The 24,343-nt window shown below is 36.2% G+C and overlaps 1 protein-coding gene across 4 annotated transcripts; it reads left to right on the top strand.

The window, feature by feature from the left end:
• Positions 1 to 8,427: 8,427 nt before the first annotated feature.
• LOC145638869 (uncharacterized) lies at positions 8,428 to 22,166 on the top strand. 4 transcript variants are annotated; one of them, XM_081689917.1, is made up of 7 exons: positions 8,428 to 8,588; positions 11,425 to 11,550; positions 11,959 to 12,083; positions 13,104 to 13,144; positions 21,425 to 21,508; positions 21,601 to 21,660; positions 21,758 to 22,166. In XM_081689917.1, exons 3-7 carry the CDS (start codon positions 11,966 to 11,968, stop codon positions 21,833 to 21,835), a joined length of 381 nt encoding a protein of 126 aa, XP_081546043.1. In that variant the 5' UTR covers positions 8,428 to 8,588; positions 11,425 to 11,550; positions 11,959 to 11,965; the 3' UTR covers positions 21,836 to 22,166. The 4 variants fall into 4 exon arrangements, with proteins under 4 accessions (XP_081546043.1, XP_081546044.1, XP_081546045.1 ...); XM_081689918.1 differs by having other exon boundaries at positions 11,425 to 11,511; XM_081689915.1 differs by having other exon boundaries at positions 8,429 to 8,588; positions 11,425 to 11,488.
• Positions 22,167 to 24,343: the final 2,177 nt, after the last annotated feature.

Here is a 24,343-nt window from a genome sequence, read left to right on the forward strand (position 1 = left end):
AAGGACAGTAAGCTTGAAGAGTCCAAAGCAGAATACTATCGCATATTCAATGTCAGAATATGTTTATTTAGCTACAGTAAGAGTAGTTAAGGAGGAAGTTTGGATCAAATTGTCTTGTGACTAAAAGGACACCTTTGCCAAAACAAATGAGCCAGGGTCACATCACAAATCCAAACAAATAGATATGAGATATCATCTCAATTATGAGATCAATGACAAGCGGGATGTCGTGATCTGCAAAGTTTTATTATGAGTGAGAGATCACTAAACCCCTTCCATAGACTAAGATATGAAAGTCATATTAAAGTCTTGGATTGAAGCAAGTTATGTAATTTAAGTTGTGTCTATTTTGAGAAAACATATTACATAAGAAATGCATCAATTTGCAGAATTATGTTTAAAATAGAAATTTCATTTCTCTTATTTAATAATGGTTTTGGAAATTAAATAAAATGTTGTAAATAATGATGAATTGATGGGCTCATCAGGTTGATGACCTGGTGAATGAAACCCCACGTACAGGTGAACAAATATTATTTAAGTTCCTAGTTCAAAATCATTAAAGTGGACATAAATGATTTCAATAAATGGACTAGCATGTAATTAAGATTGATTGGATAGCGCAGTTTCATGGGCTATAGGGGCATAGTGATGCTCGGTCAATCACTTAGATATGCATGAATGATGCATGATCGAACTAATGACCTACTTTGAAGTTCAAGTATAGAGCTTCCGGATATATTAGTGGATTCCTTTGACATGAGTGGAACATTGATTTCATTCAATGGATGTTATGACTGTGGTACACTCAAACGTCTACCCGTAACTGGAGATTATAAAGGGTGTTTCCTGGTTATTTCAAAAGTTGAGTGGGAGCCTTGTTGCCACAAGATTGGATTGAGTCTACCTATTAAATTAGGAAATGTGTCATGTCCACTTGAAGAGGGAGAATTCAGAAAATACGTGGCCGCGTTCAAACGCATTACTCAGTAATCATTTGGTTTTGTAATTCTAACTTAGATTTCAAGAAACGATTTGTAGATTAATATGATCTCGACATGTGATGCAATCATATTATCAAATAGACGCATATTGACTTAAGGAATTTGAACATTGCACACTTGTCTCAGACAAGTGAGAGATTGAAGGATTTATCTTCGTCGTGTGCAATTACTAGATATATAAATGGATCAAATTATGGAGATAATTGAGTTCGGACTTTTGGGTCGTCATATTATCAAGCTAGAGGTACTAATAATCTTTGGGCTAGTAAAATAGCCCAAATCCCAATTGGACGGATCCTATAAGGTCACACAAAGGGTCTAGATCGGGCACGAGAGGACGAGGCCCATGATGGGCCTAATCCCTATTATGGCCGGCCATATGGAGTAAGGTTGAGGGTTTTGAGATTCATAACCCTAGTCTAATTATAATGTGATTATAAATAGACTAGGTGCCTAGGGTTTGCATGAAACTTGAATTCAGTGATCAGTGTGATCAAACCCGAATTAGCAAACACGAGACTAACCCCTCTCAAACTCTCCTCTCTCTCATGGCTCTCTCTCTCCTCCCTCGGTGCTAGTGTGGTGGTTCGTGGTGGTGGTGGACCGTGGTGGTTGGCTTAGTCCATAAAAGGTGGTAATCGCGGTTTTCCTCAATCACGGGACCAATCTAGTATTGGTGGACGGCTCGTTCAAAGCTCGTGGACTAAGTAGAGGAGCAACGCTTGGGGCTCTATTCTCTCCTTGATTTGTCAATTAAATTGCTACGTGGAATTCACGCTTCAAAGGTATGATTATGTGTCTTGTGTGTTATGCATGTGATCTTGGGATTAGGTGCTTGATTGAATATGATTTATGATTTTCCGCTGCATAGTACCTATAAACTCCTACACAAATTACTAAATAATTAGATTTAATTAAGGAAAATTTGTAAATTACCATCCAAATAGGAGACCTATTTTGAAATTACCACCCGTTAAATTTTTTTTATTTATTTTAACACCCCTAAAATTAAAAAAGTATTCTGATTCCCAAATTTTTCAAAAATCTGGTGGATTTTTCGTTTGAGGGCTTCACCTAACGGCTATATTAACTTTTTTGACTGATTTTCCCTCGATTTTTCTATTTAATACAGCTTGCAACTTCAATTCCCATCCTCTTCACCAAATTCCACCAAATTTTCTCAAATTTTGGTACTTGTTGAATTGCAGATATAAGCAATTATTCTACAAAATTTAACAGCTTCAACTCAAATCAACAAAAGCTCCATTCTAACCATGAAGCTCCATTGTAGACATACAGTTACCACCATTAATATTAACCATGAAGCTCAACAAAAGAAAAAACAAAGGCAAAGTTCACCCTTCTCCTTCTTCTTCCTCCTCCTCTTTTGCAACTATCAATGTCGATGACCCGATTTCTTTACTCAATCATCTCCTTCCAAATGCGATTCTTACTCTAATCTCCATTCTCTCTATTCAAGACCGCAAAGCTCTCGCTTATATGATTACTCATTCCCTCAAATCTTCTACTTTTAACTACTGTTCTTCTTCAAATTTTGCTACTTGGCAATTGCACAATGACATAAGCAATTATTCAACAAAATTTAACAACTTCAACTCAAATCAACATAAATTTTTTAAAAACAAACCACAACTCAATAGCAACAGGAATCCTAACTGTTAAAAATGCCCAATTGAATTGTCCAAAGAACCCTAATTCCCAAATCTACCCATTTACCCCAATTATAGTTGGCAAAGAATCCTAATTTAAGAACAAATGGAATGGGAATTGAGGTTGCAAGGTGTTTTATATAGAAAAATCAGGGGAAAATCGGTCAAAAAGGTCAATATAGCCGTTAGGTAGGCCCTCAAACGGAAAATCCACCGGAATTTTGAAAAGGGTGGGAATCAAAATACTTTTTTAATTTAAGGTGGTAAAAAAAATATTTAACGGGTGCATTTCAAAACAGTCAAAACAAATCTCTTACTTGGGTGGTAATTTACAAATTTTCCTTTAATTAATATATGTAAAAAAAAAAAAAAAAAAACCATCACTCCCTCCCTCTCCTTCACCCTTTCCCCCTCCCCTTCCTCCTCTCATGGAATCAACCCCCTCCCCCACCAGACCCGCTGTTTGGATCCCCCTACCTCCGGCGACCTCCTCCACTGCCAGACAAATCTCCCTTTCCCCCTAATCACCGCCCAACAACCACCTCCTTGATTTTGAAAAACCCTAGAAAATTGATCTGGGGTTTTTAATTTTGTGCATCTTGCTTGAAATTGATGCTTGTTTTGGCTTTAATTATGTATGTATGTGATGCTAGGGTGATTTAGAAGCAAATTGCAATTGATTTGGACTTGATTTGAGCATATTTGAGTAATATAAGATCCAAAAATTCGAAGGGAGGTAGTGGTCGCCAACGGGGATAAGGGGGATAAGGTGGGGGGGGGGGGGGTTCTGGACGACGGGTCTGGTGGGTGAGGGTGTTGCTTCCAAGGGAGGAAGAAGGGGAAGGGGTGGTTGGGTGGTGATTTTTTTATGTATAAATTAAATCTAATTATTCAGTTTTTGGGTGGGTTTGAGGTTAATTAGAAGAAATAGGAGGAAATTAGAGTATAATTAAGGAAATAGATTTTCTCTTGCAAAAGAAATGAATGTGGTGTTTTTTTTTTAACTTTTTTTTTTTTTTTTTTTTTTTTTTTTTTTTTTTTAAACAAATTTTCCTTTTATTTAATGTGTTCATATATATTTATAAAACGTTTATTTTATTAGGTATGGTCTAGCTATATAATGATTGTATCATAAAAATTCATTTTTTAATATACTAAATGTTCATATTTTCTTTGACGTGTTCAATTTTTACTACTAGATATTAATTTTTTTTACGTGTTTATTATTTATTATTAAATTTCCATATTTTTTACATGTTCATAATTTTTTTTTACTAAATGTTCATTTTAAGGCCCTGGTCTAACAATTCTATAATTATATGATAATATAATCATGTTCCATTTTAATATACTAAATGGTCATTTATTACATGTTCACTTTTTAGTACTAAACGACTAAATGTCCTTTTTAAAAATTTTATTTATTACGTATTAATGTTCGTTTTTTTATATAAGTGTCAAATTTTGTACTAAATTTTTGGGGTTGGTGATTCGGGCCTTATTTTGCAATTTTTGTGGGTCTGATTACTCAAAAAAGAAAAATTTGGGCTTGATTATCCAAAAAAAAAAAAGCATACTGATGTGATATAGCAAAACATGAAATAACAAGTTTTAACTTCTAATGAAGTAATGATAGTGATTAAGTCTTCCTATAAGTTGGCCAAACCAATCAACAGTTTCAACAAAAAAAAAAATTATTGTTCATCAACATAAACAAAATAATCAACTATTCAACACAACAAGCTATGCATCAAAACAATAAGTAGTAGGGAGCAGCTTAGCAAAACAGTAGCCGACAAGGGGTCAGAGGATATGGAGAGTGGCCAAGGGTGGTCGCCGAGGGTGAATGTGAGAGAAGAGTAGCCGATGCCCGATGGTGGACGGTGGAGTGAGAGTGGAGTAGTGGAGTGAATCGGTAAGAGAGGCTTTTTGTATGTAGGGTAGAAATCAGAATTAAGTTAGGCTATAATTTGGATATGGGCCATAATTCGATTAGGATTTTAGTTTTTTGGTTTTTCAAATCTTGAAACCAAAATCAAAACGCAATTTTTTTTCTTCTAACCATATAAGAAAAATAACTGCATCGTATTTCTAATTCGATTCGGTTTAAACCACATTAGTTTCATCTCTAACACTTATTGCAATGCTAGTCCAAAACCCGCAATGTTGGATTTGACCTAGTGGACTTTTTTGAGTGTTTTTGGACAACGAAAAAAAAGGCTTAGAATTGCATGTCCAATTAGTCTTAGCTGCACTCTAGTGCCCACTGCCTATAAAATGAACGTGTAGTAAAAAATTATGAACACTTAAAAAAAATTAACATTCAGTAATAAAAAACAAACACATTAAAAAAAATTGAACATTCAGTATTTAAAAAGTGAACATGTTAAAAAAATGATAATTCAATATTAAAAATAAACATGATAATCATAAAATTGATGGGCCATTACCTTAAAAATGAACATTTAGTGTAAAAATTATTATAAACACGTAAAAAAAATAATAATAAAAAGAACATTTGTTAATAAAAAATGAACATGTCAAAAATAATTATGAACATTAGCATATTAAAAATGAACATTTATCATACAATAATAGAATAGCTAGACCACACCAAATAAAATGAACATTTCATAATAATATATGAATATATTAAAAAAAATGAACATTTAGTATAAAAAAACGAACACATGAAAAAATTATGAACATTTAGTATATTAAAAATGAACATGATTTTCTTATATTCATATGAATTCAAATTCATTGTATATAATTATTAACGGAAAATAAAGATAGAATGTCATTAAAACATGTTCAGTTTTTATGTACTAAATGTTCATTTTTAGTGTACTAAATGTTCATTTTGTACTAAATGTTCAATTTTAAAGTATACCGTGTTCATTTTTTTTTCTTCCAAAAATTATGCACAAATATTAGCAACTCAATCAAAAAACCGAAATTCATTATAACAAACATATTAAAGATGCAACAATTCAATAATTCATCACAAAAACTCATTAATTAAATTAATATTCATAAAATATTCAAAAATTCAGTACTAGATTCATTAAAAAGTCAATTAAAATTCATCAAATTGTGAAATTCACTAATTATAAAATCAAAAAAATCAATTACAATTTTAAAACTAATTAAAAATCAACAATACAAAAACTAACCTGCATTGATGATCTCTTTTGAATAACAACCAAATCCATAATATTGTAGAAAACTAAGGAAAAAGAAAATGGTGACGATCTCGACGAAGATTATGGAGAATGCTACATTGGTGAGGAATTGGAGAATATTCAAAATAGGAGGATAAAGAAGTTTACAAATTGAAGGAAAGTGAGATAAGAAAAAAAAATTACTTATAAGGAAAGAAAAAAGAAAGAGGAGAGAGAAAATTTAGAATGGAGAAGAAAATAAAGAGAGAAAATTAATGGAGGTAAGGAAGAAGAAAGATAAAGAGGTAAATATAAAGAAGGGAGAAGAAAACATAGAGAATATTAATGGAGGTAAGGAAGAAGAAGAGAGAGAGGGGCAAATATAAAGAAAGGAGAAAAAAACGTATGTTCGTTTTTGAAGTACTATATGTTCATGTATAGGGTTGTTGCAGCTAGCTTAGCTACATAAGTGTGTAGCTAAGAATTTATGTTGCATGTCCAAAGTCAACTTCAAAAGCAATAGGTCTAAGCTGCACCCGTGTACCTATTTTAGATGCAACATCAGCCCACAAGCCCAATTTCAAACGCGCTCCATTAAAAAAACGTAACCCTAAACCATAATGAGTCCACCCAAAAACTGAACATATTTTTTAAATACAGCTCACTTAACCATCACTTTCAACAACTATTATTTTTTAAATATAATTTTTTTTAAAAACGTCACTCTTAAATTTAAATTTATGAAATTTATTACTCCTCTCTTTGATTTTCTCTCTCTAACAATCAAACACGATTCACTCTCTCTCTTCAAAAACAACCATGAAAATTTGAGATGAGATGAAAAATCAAACGGATTCCCCCCCCCCCCCAAAAAAGGCAATTTTATGTAAACTTAATTTTGTTTGAATTTATATGATTATCACTTAATTTTGTTTGAATATTGTTTGATACTCTATTGTTCGAATTTTTTATTGAAAAATAGTGAAATCAAACGGATACCTTAATTTGAATTCTTATATTCATATTTTGAACATTTAGGTTCACTTTCTGAAATGTATATGTTCATATTTTTTTATACATATACTCACTTTCTTAAATGCTTAGGTTCATATTTTGAATCCTTTTGTAAACTTTCTGAAATGCTTAGTAAACTTACGGAAATGCATTTATTCACTTTCTAAATCCATATGTTCATATTTATTTTTATGTATATGTTTACCTTCTGAAATGCTTAATTATGTTCATACGCACTCAAAAATGAACCAATGCATTTGTTCATACTTTTTTAATACTTATAATGCGTAAGTTTCATAATCAATTTTTAATTTTGTTATGTTCATAATTAAACGCCGTAAATTTAATTCATATGAATACATGTTCACAAACCTAATCAAATTGATCAAAATTTATTACAAAATCACCACAAAAAAACGAAATTCATACATAGATCAAATTGATAGAAATTAAACTAAATACAATTACGATTGAATATACCCTAAAAAAAACCTAATTACAATCAACAAAACAAAACACTAGCATGGAATTAAAAACTAATTCCATAATAAGCAAAAAAAATCAATCGAAAAAGTGAAACAAAAGAGAAAAATAAAGAAAATAGAGGAGAGAGAAAATGAAGAACGAAAGAGGAAACAGAGGTGAATAAAATTTTGATGAAAATAATGGTCGAAATTTTGATGAAAAATTTGATTAAAATTATTATAGGAAAGAAAAGTGAAGAGAAAAGTAGTACAATCAACTTGTGCTCATCACCTATTACAAATTGACAAATACCCAAAATTGTATATCAATCACAAATTTAGAAAATATAACCAATTAAACTAAATTACAAATCAATAACATAAACTAACTTATATCAACAATCTCTTTAAGATTCCAATTAAATCCATCACGAATCAACAAAAATATAAAAAATGGAGGAGAGAGAAAATTTTAATAGAAGAAGATAATGTCAAACACAGTGGATAGAGAAAATTTCAACCATAATTAAGAATTAAGTAAAGAATTTGGAAAAAGAGAAAAAATTTACGTGAAAATTAAGAAATAAGGAAAGAAATAAAATAGGAAGAAGATTGAAGGAAGGAGATGAAGTATTATACACCAATACTCCAGTAATACACAATATATGTGTATTTGGTGTATAAAATAGGGTATTTGATAAATGGTGCAGCCGCCTTAAAAGCCCAAGGATAAACCTAAGAATATGCCCTTCAGAAGAAAAATATTTTGCAGTCCAAGCCAGACCCTACTTGATGAGTTCGTGCTGAAAACTAAAGGCCAAAGCTCGTTAAAAAATATTGTAATATCTCTCTCGCCCTCTCTCCCCTTCCCTCTCTCTTTGCCTCTGACCCTCTGTTGAAACTAGGGGTGTTAAAAAATACCTGATCCGTTTGACCCGACCGGCTGACCCGCAAAGTACTCAACGGGTAATTTTGATTATTTTTTTTCCAATTTTGCATACCTGACCCGCTAAAATATCGGATTTGCGGTTCGGGTAATGGGCCGGACATTGAGTGTTGCGGGTACCCGTTAAATACCCGGAATTTTTTTTTATATTTTTTTTAAATTTCTTGGCTGGAACTCAAATTAGGGCTGGTTACTTTCATCTACTCTTCTCTCTCCTTCTCACTCTCAATTTCCAAACACACACTCTCAACTCTCAGAGTCTCAGGCGAACGTCCTTCCTCCCTCCCTCTCAGGCGAACGTCCTTCCTCTCCGTCAGCCGCGTAAGGTTGGTATTGTTTTCGAATTTTTTTGGTTAATTTCTTTGCTTATGTTTGATTATACTCAAGTTGTTTTGTATTACATTTTTATGGTTTTTGTCGGATTTTTTTGGGTTAATTTCGCTATGTACAATTGAGGAATACTCAAGTTATTTTCAATTACATTTCTTAGGGTTTATTTTTTTGAATTTTGTTTGGTTAATTTGCTGATTATGTGTGATTATAGTCATTTTACTGAAGTAATTTTCAATTACATTTTTTGGGGTTAATTTCCTGATTATGTATGATTATACGGTTATACTTATACCTAAGTTATTTCCAAATACATTTTTTTGGTTAATTTCCTGATTATGTATGATTATACGGTTATACTTATTGTTATTTCCTAATACATTTTTTGGTTAATTTCGCTGCTTATGTTTGATTATACTCAAGTCATTGAAGCTTTGCTTGTTAATTCTTTGATCAGAAAATGTCTTCTGATGACTTGATAGGGGCAAAATCGAATCAGACTAAGGGCTTGCCTGGATTAAAGGTAGTTGTTAGGGGGATAATGATTAGGAGGGGATTTGTTAGGGGGAAGTAATTAATTTGATCTATTTATGAATTTTGTTAGGGGGATTAATTTGATGTGTTTGGTATTATATGGAGCACTCACAAGCTGCTAGTCCTGTATAATTTTTTTTTCTCCTTAAAAATCATTTAAATTTGATTTATAAATCATAAAATTAAAATCTGATTTACAAACATGAACTGTGTCACAATCAAATCAAATTTTTACATTTTTTCCAACAAAATCACTTAAAAAAATCTCACAGAAAATCAAAAACGAATTACAGAGTAATAAAAAAAAAAAGCATTAGACGAAAAGAAAAAAAAAATCTCACAGTAAAATCTTGTCCAAAGAAAAAAGCATAAAAAGAAAAGTAATACAAAATTAAATTCAGTCCGTCATCGAAATTAATGAGTAAATTTTTTTTGAAGAAATCAAGTTAAAAATTTAATTAATTTTTTTTGGAAATAAACTGATTGTTGAAAATCAAGTCAATTATTATTTTTTTTTTATAATTGAAAATCAAGATATTTGAGGTAAACTGATGATAAATGAAAATTAAAATTAATAAATTATTGAATTAAAAAAAAAGAAACATTTTACATTCCAGATCTGAAATACTTCATGGGTCTGGCAGGAGAGAGAAACAGTTTCTGGAACAGGTTGCAAAAAGAGGGAAACAAAGAAAATGGTTTTACCCCGGGTAAATGTTACTCTAGGGGGGTGCTGGGTAGTATATTACCCCCATTTGAGGGGGAGTTTTTACCGGGCTAAAAGATTACACTCAATACAGGCCAAGGTTACAAGCCAATAACTATTACCCCTTTAAATTTTACCCTCCCGGGGCGTTTGGATTGTGGGAATGGGGATTGAAAGGCGGGAATGGGATTGGGAATTAATTGATAGGAATACATGAAAATATGCCAATACCTTGTTTGGATGGTGGGTGGGAATATATAGGGAATAAATAATAATTTTACCAAAATACCCTTACTAAGACTATTATTTCATTATTTTCATTAATGGCAAAAATGTCATTTTCCCCCTATTTCCATTCCCATCCATTTATTACCTACCCTCCCTAGGTAATAAAATGGTGGGAAATCACCCCTAAATAATCCCATTCCCAAACCCTTTTTTATTCCCACCAAACAAACAAGGTTTCCATTCCCCTCAATCCAGGCAGGGCCTAATGGAGATGACGAATCTGATGATTGTGAGATCTTGGAGGAGGCTTCATCAATGCCTAAGAAAAACAGGAAGGTTGGGAAGGAACAAAAACAGAAAATGTTGGAGGTAAACGAAAAAAATCTTCTAATGTTTGGGAACATTTTCATGAGATTCCTATTGATGAAAATCATGCTAAATGTGCTTATTGTGGGCGAAAAATTACCTGTACTACTAGAAATGGTACTAATGCTATGTCACGTCACAGTAATAGGTGTAAAAAGTCTCCCGGTTATGTTGATAGAAAACAAACACTTTTAGATTTTGAGTCTAGAACTAAGGTTAATACTGATGGGAGTGTTGAGACATTTAATGTTCCTAAATTGTGGAGATTTAATCATGATGAGGTTAGGAAAGCACTTGCTAAAATGTTGATTGTAGATGAGTTGCCATTTGCTTTTGTTGAACGTGAAGGTTTTCGTCAATTTTGCAAAGTTGCTAATCCTGATTTTGTTCCTCCCTCACGTGCTACTATTACGAGGGATTGTTATGGTCTTTTTATAGAACAAAGGATAAAGTTAAAAGACTTTTTTCAAGAAATTGTCTTCTAGAGTTTGTCTTACTACGAATACATGGACTTCTGCTCAAAATTTGTCATATACGTGTTGTACCGCTCATTTCATTGATGATGAATGGAATTTGCATAAGAAAATCATTAACTTTTGTCCGGTTGCTGGTCATTCTGGGGAGCTTATTGGTAAATCTGTTGAAAAGTGTTTGTTAGAATGGAATTTGAAGAGGGTTTTGACTGTTATAGTTGACAATGCTAGCTCAAATGATTTAGTTATAAAGTACTTGAAAATAATCTTTAACCTTTGGGATGGGTGTGTGTTGAATTGTGAGTGTTTGCATATAAGATGGGCTACACACATATTGAATTTGTGGCTTTGAGATATTGTTTGGACTTTGTAATTTATTTGGTTGTTTTGTTGTTTTAATTTGATGTAGACTCTTTAAACTCTCTAGCTTTGGCTAGTGCATTCTGGACACTTTGAACTTTGGTTTGCATTTTGTACTTTGAATCATAATTTGTTTGAGTTATGAGAATATTTGTACTTAAACAGGTGTACAGATTACAGATATAGCCCCATATAGGGAAGCATTGCAGGGATTTGCAGCAGCCAGCAGGTTATTTTTTTTGGTGGAAGCAGGTTTTTAATGTGATTTTGCTAGTTTGTTGGTGGAAGCAGGTTCATCAGCTTTTTTGAGAATAAAATCAGTTTTTTTTTTTTTTTAAATTTTTTTTTTAATTTTTTTTAATGAAATCAGCAGGTTCTTTTAATAGATAAAAACATCACTTTTTGTTTTTAATGAAAAAGTTAGTTTTTTTAATAAAATCAGCAGGTTTAAGTCCATATTATTAAAGGTTTCTTTTTTTTTAAAAAAAAATACAAACATATATATTAAAATTTAGGGTACCCGAGGAAGCTACCCGGTAAAAACGGGTACCCGATTAGCGGGTCGGGTAATGGGCCGTTTGAATAACTATCTGCACTTCCGGGTACCCGGTTATGAGCACCCCTAGTTGAAACAACTTTCTTTCTTTCTCACGCTCCTCTCTTTATTAATTGATGTTTTTGTTGGTGGGTATTATTTAGGGTTAGTATGGATTACAGTAGAAGGCGGGATTTTTTGTTTTGTGGCTCTTGTGGGACATTGTTGTCATTGGATTCAACTAGGTTTGCTCGCTGCCCTTCATGCCGTACAAGGAAAAGCCTTAAAGGTACCTTCTTATTATTATCTTCTCAATAATCTTGCTGTATAGTCAATTACAATTTCCTGTTACCGAGTCGAGCTTTGTCTAGGCACAATATAATTCATTTGGATTGTTTTTGAACGAGATTGTTGAATGTCATTGAATGTACTTGGAACCAAAGATGGAATAGTTTGCAATTGATCAAAGATGAACCTTGGAATTTGTTATATACAGCCGTGCATACCGTAATATTTGTGGGTATACGGTACACTCGAATGTATACAACAATCTCTCTTATATGAATTTAGGGCCTGTTCTCATACGTTTATTTTCAGCTCAGTTCAGTTCAGCTCTTAATTTCCTTCTCTTATAAAATATTCATTTCAGTTTAGTTCAGTTCAGTTCAGCTAAGTTCAGTCAATGAGAACAGGCCCTTAGTATAATTAGCAAGTGTTAGTGCAATATTTGGTCTGAATCCCTAACTAGTCTCGAATTGCTCGAATTATATCGTTATTGGTGTGTAGTGGACATGGAACTATGGAAGTTAAAACATGGAAGTTTTTATTTGATATGAAGGATGGTTTCCTATTAGAGATAGAATGCAATTAGATTTTAATTGTTTGACATTTGCAACTATTTTGCGCACATTCTATTCCATTTTCTGTGTTCTTCTTAATTGATGAATATATTCATATAATTCATAAGCATTTGAAATTTGTTGTTGATATGACAATTTCTATGGATTCTAGAAAAATTTAAATGAACTTTCAAAAAAGTATGTATTTCTATTAACAATTTCTGAAAAGCTCTTCCCTTCTACTCTTTATACCTGAAGAATTTTCTGATTTTCTTTATGTTCAGTGCTAAAATTTTCCAGATTGCATGATATAAGTACTACTGCTTTGATTATGTTTATGAAGTTATGAACTATGTCATCACTGGATGCTGTTACTTTAATTATAGCCTTCTACATTTTATGATGAATTTTCTTGCTCATGTTTGATCTTCTAACAATGTGGCATTTATGATGTGTTCTGATATTTTCAGAGGTTGAAGGAAAGGGAACATGTTATACCGTTTCAGGAGAGGTATGATTTGTCAAGGACTGATATTTCGCACACAATTATATGTAATTTTGTGACTCAATTTAGAGGAAGGCTTGTATACTTGTTCGATTAATTCGGGAAACTAGCAGATTACAAAAGATAGTCAATGGCTTGAGGCCATAAGTCTCATGGGTAGCTTGAGGCTACTACTCTCAAGTGTTTCCTCACTATTTTCTGGATGGTTGCTACTTTCTTACAAGCTAGTTTAAATACTCAAGCTCTTCTCTCAATTACAAGCCCTAATATTAATTAAGATTGTCATCTAGTAAAAAGCAAAATAGACATAACACAAAAGTGTCCCTCTTCCATGGCTAGAACTCCTTGTCTTCTTTCCCGATTCGGCTTGCCACCCAAATGCTCTGTTCTTCATGTCCCCTTTCCTGTTTCAGCTTTGTTGTTGACTTTGTTTGCTCCCCTTTCGTTATCGTTGGAATTGAAGTGAAGTCCACTCAGCTTGGGCCTCCTTTGATAGACCCGAATTGGTGTTTGGGCCATCCTAGCTGATTGGACTGATTGCACATGTGGGTCTATAACAATACCCGCCGCCTCAAGATTCACCTTGTCCTCAAGGTGGAAGTCGTGTGCAATCAACGCAACCTCCTCCCAAGTCGCTTCAAAATCCGGCAGCCTGCCCATTTGACCAGCACCTCGACAGTGTCTCTGGTTCTCCGAACTTCCAATATACCCTCTGGTTCCACCATTAATTCCAAATTCGTAGTCAGCTGACTTGGCATCGTGGGATTGACTGGCGTAGACCCGACAGCCCGTTTGAGCTGCGATATATGAAACACCGGGTGTATTCGGCATTCCGGGGGTAGCTCTAGCTTGTAAGCCACCCTCCCCACTCTTTGGATGATTTTGTACGGCCCATAGAACCTTGCCCCGAGCTTCTCATATGGCCGTCTAGCCAATGAACGCTGACGGTACGGCTGTTTGAGGAAAACCTCATCCCCAATTTCAAACTGATCATCCCTCCGCTTCCGATCCGCGTATTCTTTCATGGTCTGCTGGGCCTTAATTAAATTCACCTTAAGCTCATCCAACATCACATCTCGCTCTTGCAGCCACTCCTCTAATTTATCCACCGGAGTTTGGCCACTTCCAATTCGCCACAACTTCGGGGGATCGCGGCCGTAGACCACCTTAAAGGGCGTGAGTTTGGTCGAAGTATGCGGTGAGGTGTTATACACGTACTCCGCCCGAGGCAGCCACCCTGCCCAAGATTTTGGTCGATCGGCGATGAAGCACCGTAAGTAGGTCTCTAGCCCTTTGTTCACAATCTCTGTTTGACCCTCGGATTGAGGGTGATATGAAGTACTTCTTTTGAGATGGGTGCCTTGCAAACGAAAGAGTTCTTTCCAGAAATTACTCATAAACACCTTGTCGCGGTCGGAAACGATGGTAGATGGGAAACCATGGAGCTTCACTATATCTCGAACAAAATAATCCGCAACCTTGAGAGCGTTGAACGGATGTTTGAGCCCGATGAAGTGGCTATATTTCGACAGCCGATCCACAACCACCATCACCGCATCTATCCCCTTCGAAACCGACAGCCCCTCCACAAAGTCCATCGATATATCCTCCCAAATCGCCGTCGGGATCGGAAGGGGTTGCAGCAACCCAAGCGGACTCCTTTGCTCTGCCTTGTTGCGTTGACAAACCATACACCTCCGAACATAATCGCCGACTTGACGGTGCATTCCCACCCAGAACCAATCGGCGGCGACTCTAATGTATGTCTTGACTTCGCCGTCGTGTCCACCCGTCGGGGTGTCATGGTACTCTTGAAGGAGAACTGGTATGAATTGAGAGTTCTTGGGTATAACAATTCGCCCCTTATACATTACACGTGCCCCATCTAAGTGAAACCCAACTAATCCTTCTCTTCCTTCTTCTAGGCCCACTTTCAGCTGGCCCAACCATTTATCCTCAAGAAGCTCCTTTTCCAAATCAGCCCAATCTACCCTTTGTGAATGAATTAAAGCCCCAAATTGGACTTGGCTTGATCCATTCGGGAAAGTGCATCCGCCACCCGATTTGATGCACCGGAACGGTATTGAATCTCGAAGTCGAATCCCACCAATTTTCGCATCCATTTTTGATACTCTCCACCCACTTCCCTTTGTTGAGTGATAAACCGTAGGCTTTGTTGATCAGTTCGTACCACAAAATGTCGGCCCAATAAGTAATGTTTCCACCTCACAATAACCAAACATATGGCCATCAACTCTTTCTCATAAATTGATTTCTCACGAGCTCTTGCACCTAGCAATTTGCTATAGAAAGCAATCGGCCTACCACCTTGCATCATTACCGCCCCAACTCCAAACCCGGAAGCATCGGTTTCCACCACAAATTCCTTCCCAAAGTCCGGCATGGCTAGTACGGGTGCCGAAGTCATTGCCTTCTTAAGAGTTTCAAAGGCTAAGGTGGCCTCTTCCGACCACCCAAAACAATCCTTCTTCAATTGTGAGGTGAGTGGGGCCGCAATTTGAGCATATCTCGCTACAAACTTCCTATAATACCCGGTCAACCCGAGAAATCCCCTTAACTCCCTTAGGTTCTTCGGCACTTCCCACCTAAGGATCGCGTCAACCTTCTCTTGGTCCATTGCTACTCCCCCTCTTGAGATCACATGGCCCAAGTAGGCCACCTCTAACTTCCCAAACTCACACTTTTTGAGGTTGGCGTAGAGCTCATGCTCGGCCAACGTCCTCAAAACTATCTCAACATGCCTCCTATGCTCCTCCTCACTCCTACTATAGATGAGTATATCACCAAAGAAGACTAGGACAAACTTCCTCAAATGTGGCCTAAATACATCGTTCATCAACGATTGAAAAGTGGCGGGAGCGTTTGTTAACCCAAAAGGCATCACTAAAAATTCGTAGTGACCCTCATGAGTTCTAAATGCGGTTTTATGAACATCGTCGGGCTTAACTCGAATTTGATGGTATCCCGATTTTAAATCAAGCTTCGAAAAAACCATGGCACAATGGAGCTCATCTAGCAACTCATCTATCACCGGAATCGGGTATTTATCCGGCACCGTTTCCTTGTTTAAGGCCCGGTAGTCGACGCAAAAGCGCCAAGAACCGTCCTTCTTCACTAGTAGCACCGGGCTACTAAATGGGCTCGTAGAGGGCCGAATTATCCCAGCCTCTAGCATCTCCTTAATAAGCCTTTCTAAAGAGAGGATACCTATAAGGCCTTACACTTATAGGGTTGTTGTTCTTCTTGAGAATAATTCCATGTTCGTGCCCACGGTTAGGGGGAAGCCCATTTGGCATATGGAACACGGGCCCAAACTCATCCAGTAAGCTCTTCAAATAGTCAGGGAGGTCTTCTTCCACCAATTCACTCCTTCCTGCTTCCACCATCTCACTCATCTCAGCTTCAATTCGATTCACTTCAACCAACAACCCACCTCGACTCTTACACAAGGTTCTGAGCATCACCTTCAACGACACCTTGCTGCTCTCCAATGATGGGTCCCCCACTAACGTCACCGGAGCTTCGGCGACGGTGAAACGCATAGTATGTGTCTTCCAATTCGTAGTCACCGCACCGAGCTTTTCTAGCCACTGAACGCCAAGAATGACGTCCGCGTTTACTAACCCTAAAGGCAAAAAATCCTCGACAATGGTTATGCCACCAGTGAGCTTCAGTTTCACTCCCCGGCACACCCCCTTGCCTTTGACCGTCTCCCCATTACCCAAGGAAACGTCAAACTCCCCTCCCTCATCAAGCGGCATTCCACCTTCTTCGATGACCCTATGAGAGATGAAATTGTGGGTGGCGCCGGGATCCACCATCACTACCACAGACGCGCCGTGTACCACCCCCCTTAATTTCATCGTTTTGGGATTAGAAATACCCACCTCCGAACACAAAGTGACTCCTACCGCCACCTCCTCTTCCTCGTGCTCGGTGTCTTCCTCCTCCCCCAACTCCGTCGGTTCTCCGGCCACCATAAGGACGCTCAGCTCCTTCCGCTTGCAACGGTGGCCGACGCCCCACCTCTCATCACAACGGAAACAGAGGCCCTTGGCCCTCCGTTCTTGGTACTCTGTTTTTGTGAGCCTTCGTGTTTTTTAGAGTTTTGGCTGGAAGTGGGCCGGCCCACACTAACTTGAGGCTCTGCTGGTTTGGGCCAAATTTTGGTTGGGCCCAAATTACCGGCAAGCCATATGTCTGAATGAGCCCACCCCCCCTTACTTCCTGAACCACTTGGATTCTGAGCCCCCAAACCCGACCCTAATCTCCACGACCCGATTACCTTCTTCCCCCACTAATCCGGTTCCTCTCCTCGATCCGACCCGCCAGTTCCATGGCATGCTCCAAGGTCGCCGGATCCAAGAGTCGGAGCTCCGCCCGGATATCCTCCTTGAGGCCGTTTATAAATTGCCCTTTCATTAAACTTTCGGGAACGTCATCCAAGGGAAAAGCCAATTCAATGAATTTCCGCCTATAATCCTCCACCGTCGACATCTGCCCCACCGCCAACCACTGCTCATGTAGCGTGCCGGCGTGGGTGGATCGAAATTCCTTCAACAGCCTACACCTCAGGTTCGCCCAGTGAGCGAACGGTCGTCGGCGTTGCTCCCAATGGTACCATTGGAGTGCCGACCCGTCCATAGCCACCACCGAAGCGGTCACCCGTTCTTCCTCCGCCACCTGGTAATAGTCGAAATACATCTTGGCCCGCATCACCCAGTTGTCGGGGTCCTTTCCTTCGAAGACCGACATTTCCATCTTTTTATGTCTCCATTTCACACCGTTGCCACCCCCTTCATCCTGCCACCCCCGGGGGTCTTGCCTCCTCCACTCCGGCATCCCTAAGCCCCCAGCCGGTGTGTTCACATCATTCTCGCCGTGGTTGTGGCTGTTCTCGACGTGCAGCACCTCTATGGGTTTGTTGGTTTGAGGTTGGTTAGTTTTGGGCTGTGTCGCGGCGGCCAAGGCGGCGCGTATCTCCTCGCGTAGCTTCTCGTGCTCCTTCGCTACCATAGTTGCCCGCAAGTCCTGGTCATTACGGAATCGGTCAAAACGACCTTCAATTCTCAGCTGGTTTCTTCCTGTCTCTTCTGCTCCGCCTCAAAGAGGGTCGCAAAATTCTCGGTGATGGCATTTTGAGTTTCAGCCATGGCCTTGCCTACGGCCTCTGCTACAGTGCGCCTATTGGACACGTCCTGATCAGTGAGCTTATCTTCAATTGACTGCAGCCGTGACTCAACTACTTCCAGCCTTTCGTCTGCCGCATCGGCGTGCTGGCTTAGTGACGGCCCCCCCGCCATGACCGTGCCTGCTCTGATACCAAGTTGTCAAGGACTGATTTTTCGCACACAATTATATGTAATTTTGTGACTCAATTTAGAGAAAGGCTTGTATACTTGTTCGATTAATTCGGGAAACTAGCAGATTACAAAAGATAGTCAATGGCTTGAGGCCATAAGTCTCATGGGTAGCTTGAGGCTACTACTCTCAAAGTGTTTCCTCACTATTTTCTGGAAGGTTGCTACTTTCTTACAAGCTAGTTTAAATACTCAAGCTCTTCTCTCAATTACAAGCCCTAATATTAATTAAGATTGTCATCTAGTAAAAAGCAAAATAGACATAACACAAAAGTGTCCCTCTTCCATGGCTAGAACTCCTTGTCTTCTTTCCCGATTCGGCTTGCCACCCAAATGCTCTGTTCTTCATGTCCCCTTTCCTGTTTCAGCTTTGTTGTTGACTTTGTTTGCTCCCCTTTCGTTACCGTTGAAATTGAAGTGAAGTCCACTCAGCTTGGGCCTCCTTTGATAGACCCGAATTGGTGTTTGGGCCATCCTAGCTGACTGGACTGATTGCACATGTGGGTCTATAACATGATTATTCTCCTCACTCTTTATTCTTATTTCATGAGGCTTATTTTATACCTAATGCTTAAAACTTATCATTAACCGCTAGAAATACACGGTCAATGAACTTTATGCATTCTTGTCACTATCAGTCTTGTTTGGCATTTCAATATTACTTGACAGTAAAATTTCAGCTGATTGTATGAATTTCAAAGACTATTTTCTTCAAAAATCATTGTAGTGAATAGAAAAATGAAATCTCAAAAGAAAAAAAATTAAAAAGAAGCAAGAAGCATCCAAATCTCAATTAATGCCTCCACCTAAGTAGTTCTGCTAGACAACACAGATACTTTCTCCATTTTGGCTTACTCAAGGTTCTTAACAGAGTTAAAACCAACCTGAGGTTTGTGATGATAGCACCAAGTGTATATATCTAAATACTCTCATGTAGTTCACATAAAAAACAAAGCCTTTCCAAGAAAGAAAGTCCCTAGATGACTACGTAAATATTTAAAATTGGTGGTTAGGAGCTGTGAATTTTTCTTCTGCTTGAAATGTTTCATGGTCATGAAGTAAGATGGTGGGTACTATATACACCCCTTATTGAGTGTTGGGTACACATGTGTGACAGTTGGGAGATGGCAGGAGCTAGGAGTATTCTATGTGTACCTTTTATTCAATTGTTTATTTGTGAGCTATGTAAGTAATGTGTCATCAGCTTTAATATATGTTGATAATCTATTTCTGACTCAAACATAATTTATGAAAAATTGAATTGGTTCTGATGATCTATTAGTTATCCATAGAGAATAAATAGACAATTGTTATTGGCAGACTGGGATATTAGTGCTACCTTTGCAGGACGAAGGTTGATAAGGGGTTGCACGGCAGTACATGTATGCAGTGTTTGAAAAGTACGCCTAGGCTTTGAGGTGCAAGGCAGTAGGGGGTAAGCGCTTATTTTGGCCTAGGCAAGGCGTTTTTAATTCGGCGCACCTGAAGCAAATTTCTGCCAATTTTTTCTACTGTTTAAATGGCACGCCTTAGGTGCACCTAGGCACTGCATAACCCTTATCGCTTCAGCGCTCCTTGAGCTTTTTTATACATTGCATGTATGTGTCTAAATACTCTTATGGAGCTCACAAACAAATCAGGGCATTTTAAAGAATTCTAGTGCATTGTGTGAAATTCCATTCTTCTTACAAACCAACAACAAATGTGTTTATATGGTTAATATGGGTTTAACCCAGGGAGGCATTGGTGTACATTAGTCTCTTATCTTTTGAAGCTGTAGGTCCTCTTGATGACCTCTAGTCCACGTTTTTTCTTACCTGTGATCAAACAATAATTCTTATTATAGGAATTGGACAGTGCTCCTACATTTGAATACCAAACAAGTTCTCTTATGAGGATCTAGCCCATTTAATTGGGACTGTAATATTTACTACTGGTTAATCATTGTATGACGGTTTATTCAGAATGCGATTGATCTTTTATACTCACTTCCAGAATTGTATCTCTACCACCCTTTTCATGCTGCAGTAAAGTGTCCTTTTTCCTCAACATTATTACTCAACCTAGGTTTTAGGTTCGTTCTGGCACATTCTATTTGTTTTGTTTATAGAATGTTGTTAACATGTACAATGTGGTGGCGAGACTGAGAGCAATGACTAGTTGTACAGTCTTGAGAACATCGTTTTTCTTCCATAGATTGCTGGGCTGACTGGTGATAGTATTGTAAGTTTGTAACATGTTAGAAACTTGTGTCTCTGATGCAAAAGAATGACATCCTCGGAAGAAATATGTTGTTGCTGCCTAGGTAAAAACTGTGTATGTTTAGGGCCTCTTTAGACCTGGTCAGTAGTCGCTTGAACTGGTATTTTTATCTACTTCAGCATGATTCCCAGTCCAAAATTAAGTTTTTCAAGCTGGTGTTTATAACCATAGAAAAAAGGGTTTTAAGTTTGTAAAATCAGAGGGAGCTCTTCATTTCTGCGCTGCTTTCTTCTGGGCAATTCTGTAATATAGTGGATGAGTCTTCCTTTTATATGCTAGAACTTTTGCTGGCTATTAGATGGTGGTAGAAGTTTCTTTGGCATAACCATTGTTTTTCAAGTTTCCCATCATAATTCTGAGTTTAGAGGGTACCTTTTCAAAATAGCTCGAATTGGTAGTTTTCTTGTCTTTGTTGTATCTTGTAGGGTTTGTTGTGTATATGATAGATTTGAAGTTTAGAACACTTGAAATAAAAAGACTACCCTCCCCCCACCCCACCTCCTCTTTTACCTAAAAAAACTAAAGATTAATCCTTTCACATTCACTTTTCTTAGGATCCTTGATTGAAACAAGCTTTCTACAAGGCTATGGAATGTTCAATTGATCAAACTTGTTTACTTGATTTATCGGGTAAATCTTATAGGATATTAGAAGGGCATTACAAATGGAGCCATTCGTGAAGGTCGATGGAGTAATGTCCGGTGACGTGAAAGTGCAAAGACAAGAGGTAAATATGAAGCTAAGTGAGACAGTGATGAAGACCTGTAAATATTTCTGGAATGTGTTCTGATCTGTGTATTTGCATGATTTTCCTTGCAGATTAACCAGCCCTGTGAAAAGTGTGGACACAGCCCTGTTGAGCTAGTTGATTCAAGACAAGTAAGCTCTAAAACATGTTTACTCATGTATTGCTCCTATATAACTTTTATCTTTTGACTCAATTGCCCATCTGAGTGCTGAAATTCACTGTCTACAGACGAGATCAGCAGATGAAGGACAGACTAATTTCTACGAGTGCCCTTCATGTCGACACCGATGGAAGGAGAACTCTTAGCTGTTTTATTTTTTCTGTTTTGGTAAGATGGAGTATATTTTGGAAGCTACATTGTTGGTTGTCTTCTTGGAGCCATTATTTGGTAATTTTGCTTGTAAAAGTAACTAGTTAATTGTTAAGAAGGGTGGTTTGTTTTAGTTTTTGTTTTTTTCCCATTGTTATTTGGATTTGTATTTTACCTTGCAATTATATTGTTTGTGTACTTCGTATTCTTGTGGCTAAGTGACCTACTGGCTCATCAGTTTGGCACATGGCTGGAACCTACCGCAGCAAGTTAGGAGCATTGTGAAACATCTAGTTTATGTACTAGTTAAAGTACATTTTCTGATTTTTCCATGTTTTTACTCCGTACTCTTTTGTGTTTTAATACTTCTTTAACCGTAATTCCAAAATAGTATAGCATATATATTTTTTTTTTGACGCAAAATAGTATAGCATATGGTTGCTAAGTAGTAAGTACCAGATTACCAGTTGACTAGGGGCAATAGATAGTTGCACAACATCCTATAAAATGAAACTTTTTGTGAAAAAAAAATAAAAAAAATGGAAAATTTGTTAAAAAAAAAATTGGAAAATTTGTTAGAAAAAAAATTGGAAAATTTGTTTTAAAAAAAAAATCCTTTTCTAAAAAGCAATATTTTGCGGAAAAAAAACCTTTTAAAAGCTTTTTGGTTAAAATAAACCACCACGTTTATTTTTTTTTTTTTGCGAGAGGAAACCTATTTACTTAATTACCCTCTAATTTCAACCTATTTGTTCTAATTAAGTTCTAACCCACCAAGTTACTAAATAATTATATTTAATTTATATATAAAACAAACTACCATCTCAAACCACCTCATCCCTTTCCTCCTCCCTTTGTAGCAACCCCCCCCATTGGACCCGCTGCCCAAATCATCCACCTCCGGTGACCTACCTCCATCGCCGGCCAACCCTTTTTCCCCACCGGCGACCACACCTTTTTTATTTTGAAAAACCCTAGAAAATCAATTTGGGGGTTTTTAATTTTATGCTTTTTGCTTGCAATTGGTGCTTGCTTTGACTTTGATTATGTATGTATGTGATGCTAAGGTGATTTAGAAGCAAATTGCATTTGATTTGGAATTGATTTGAGCATGTTTGAGTAAACTATAGCCAAAATTTAAAGGAAGGTGGTGGTTGCCGACGGGGATAAGGGAGGGAGGATCAGCCGGCAGTGGAGGTAGGTCGCCGGAGGTGGGGGATCTGGGAAATTAAATCTAATTATCAAGTAATTTGGTAGGTTATTAGAGATTAGTTAGAAGTAAATTAAAGGTTAATTAAGTAAATAGGTTTTCTCTTGCAAAAATAATGGACATGGAGGTTTTTTTTTTATTTTTATTTTTTTATTATTTTTTTTAACTTTTAAAAGGTATTTTTTCGCAAAATGATGCTTTTAAAAGGTTTTTTTTTTGACAAATTAAGCTAAAAAATATAAACATGTAAAACAAAATGAACATTCAATTATAAAAATTGAACACGTATATATATATATATATATATATATATATATATATATATATATATATATATATATATATATATATATATATATATATATATATAGTACTATTTTTTGAAAGACATATATATTTAGTACTAATAAGTGAAAACGTTTACAAAAAATGATCATTTAGTATATTAATCATGAATTAATTATCATATATTCAAATAATTGTCGGACCAACCCCTTAAAATGAACATTTAATAAGAAAATTTATTAAAACGTATAAAAATGAATATTTAGTAATAAAAAATGAACACGTAAAAAAAAAATATTTTTTTTTAAACAAAAGTGAACATGTTAAAAAAAAAGAACATTTATTCAAATGCACATTTATCATACAATCCTAGAATAATTGTCTATACCTAATAAAATGATTTCATAAAAATATATGAACACATTCAATTAAATGAACATGTAAAAAAACGAATCTATCAAAAAATTATGAACATTTAATATATTAAAAATGAACATAATTTTCATATATTCATATTATATAATAAATAATAGCGAAAACTAAAGATGAAATATATCCTTAAAATTTGTTAATTTTTTATGTACTAAATGCTTATTTTTAGTGTATTAAATGTTTATTTTGTACCGCTTTACAAAAATGTTCATTTTGCATTAAATATTCAATTTAAAAGTAGGTGTATTTTCCTTTTTTTTTTTTTTTTTTTTTTTTTTTTTTTTTTGTACAGAGATTACACACAAGTTTGATTGTAATTATTTTAACTCTAAAATTTTGGATATCCACCTTAAATCTAATCTTGATTCATCATAAAGACAATAATTATTGATTTATAACATCATAAATTTAAAATTACAAATGAAAAACTGTTAGAAATTAACAATTTTAAAATATTCACATATTTTTATTAAAATAAAAACTCAAAATTACCTAAAGATTTAGATCGCGGCGAAGATGATGACGAGATTGCTTCAATGGTGATGAGTTGGAGATTGCCCAAACAAGTTTAATGATT

The sequence above is a fragment of the Chenopodium album genome, chromosome 7 (assembly GCF_948465745.1).
Source record: "Chenopodium album chromosome 7, dcCheAlbu1.1, whole genome shotgun sequence".
Taxonomy (NCBI): domain Eukaryota; kingdom Viridiplantae; phylum Streptophyta; class Magnoliopsida; order Caryophyllales; family Amaranthaceae; genus Chenopodium; species Chenopodium album.

What these genes read in the sequence shown, in the direction of transcription:
- LOC145638869 (XM_081689917.1), top strand. Translation starts at nt 11,966, where the DNA reads ATGGATTACAGTAGAAGGCGGGATTTTTTGTTTTGTGGCTCTTGTGGG. An exon ending in TGAAAGTGCAAAGACAAGAG is followed by an intron (nt 21,509 to 21,600) that starts GTAAATATGAAG and finishes TTTTCCTTGCAG; the next exon opens with ATTAACCAGCCCTGTGAAAA. An exon ending in AGCTAGTTGATTCAAGACAA is followed by an intron (nt 21,661 to 21,757) that starts GTAAGCTCTAAA and finishes CACTGTCTACAG; the next exon opens with ACGAGATCAGCAGATGAAGG.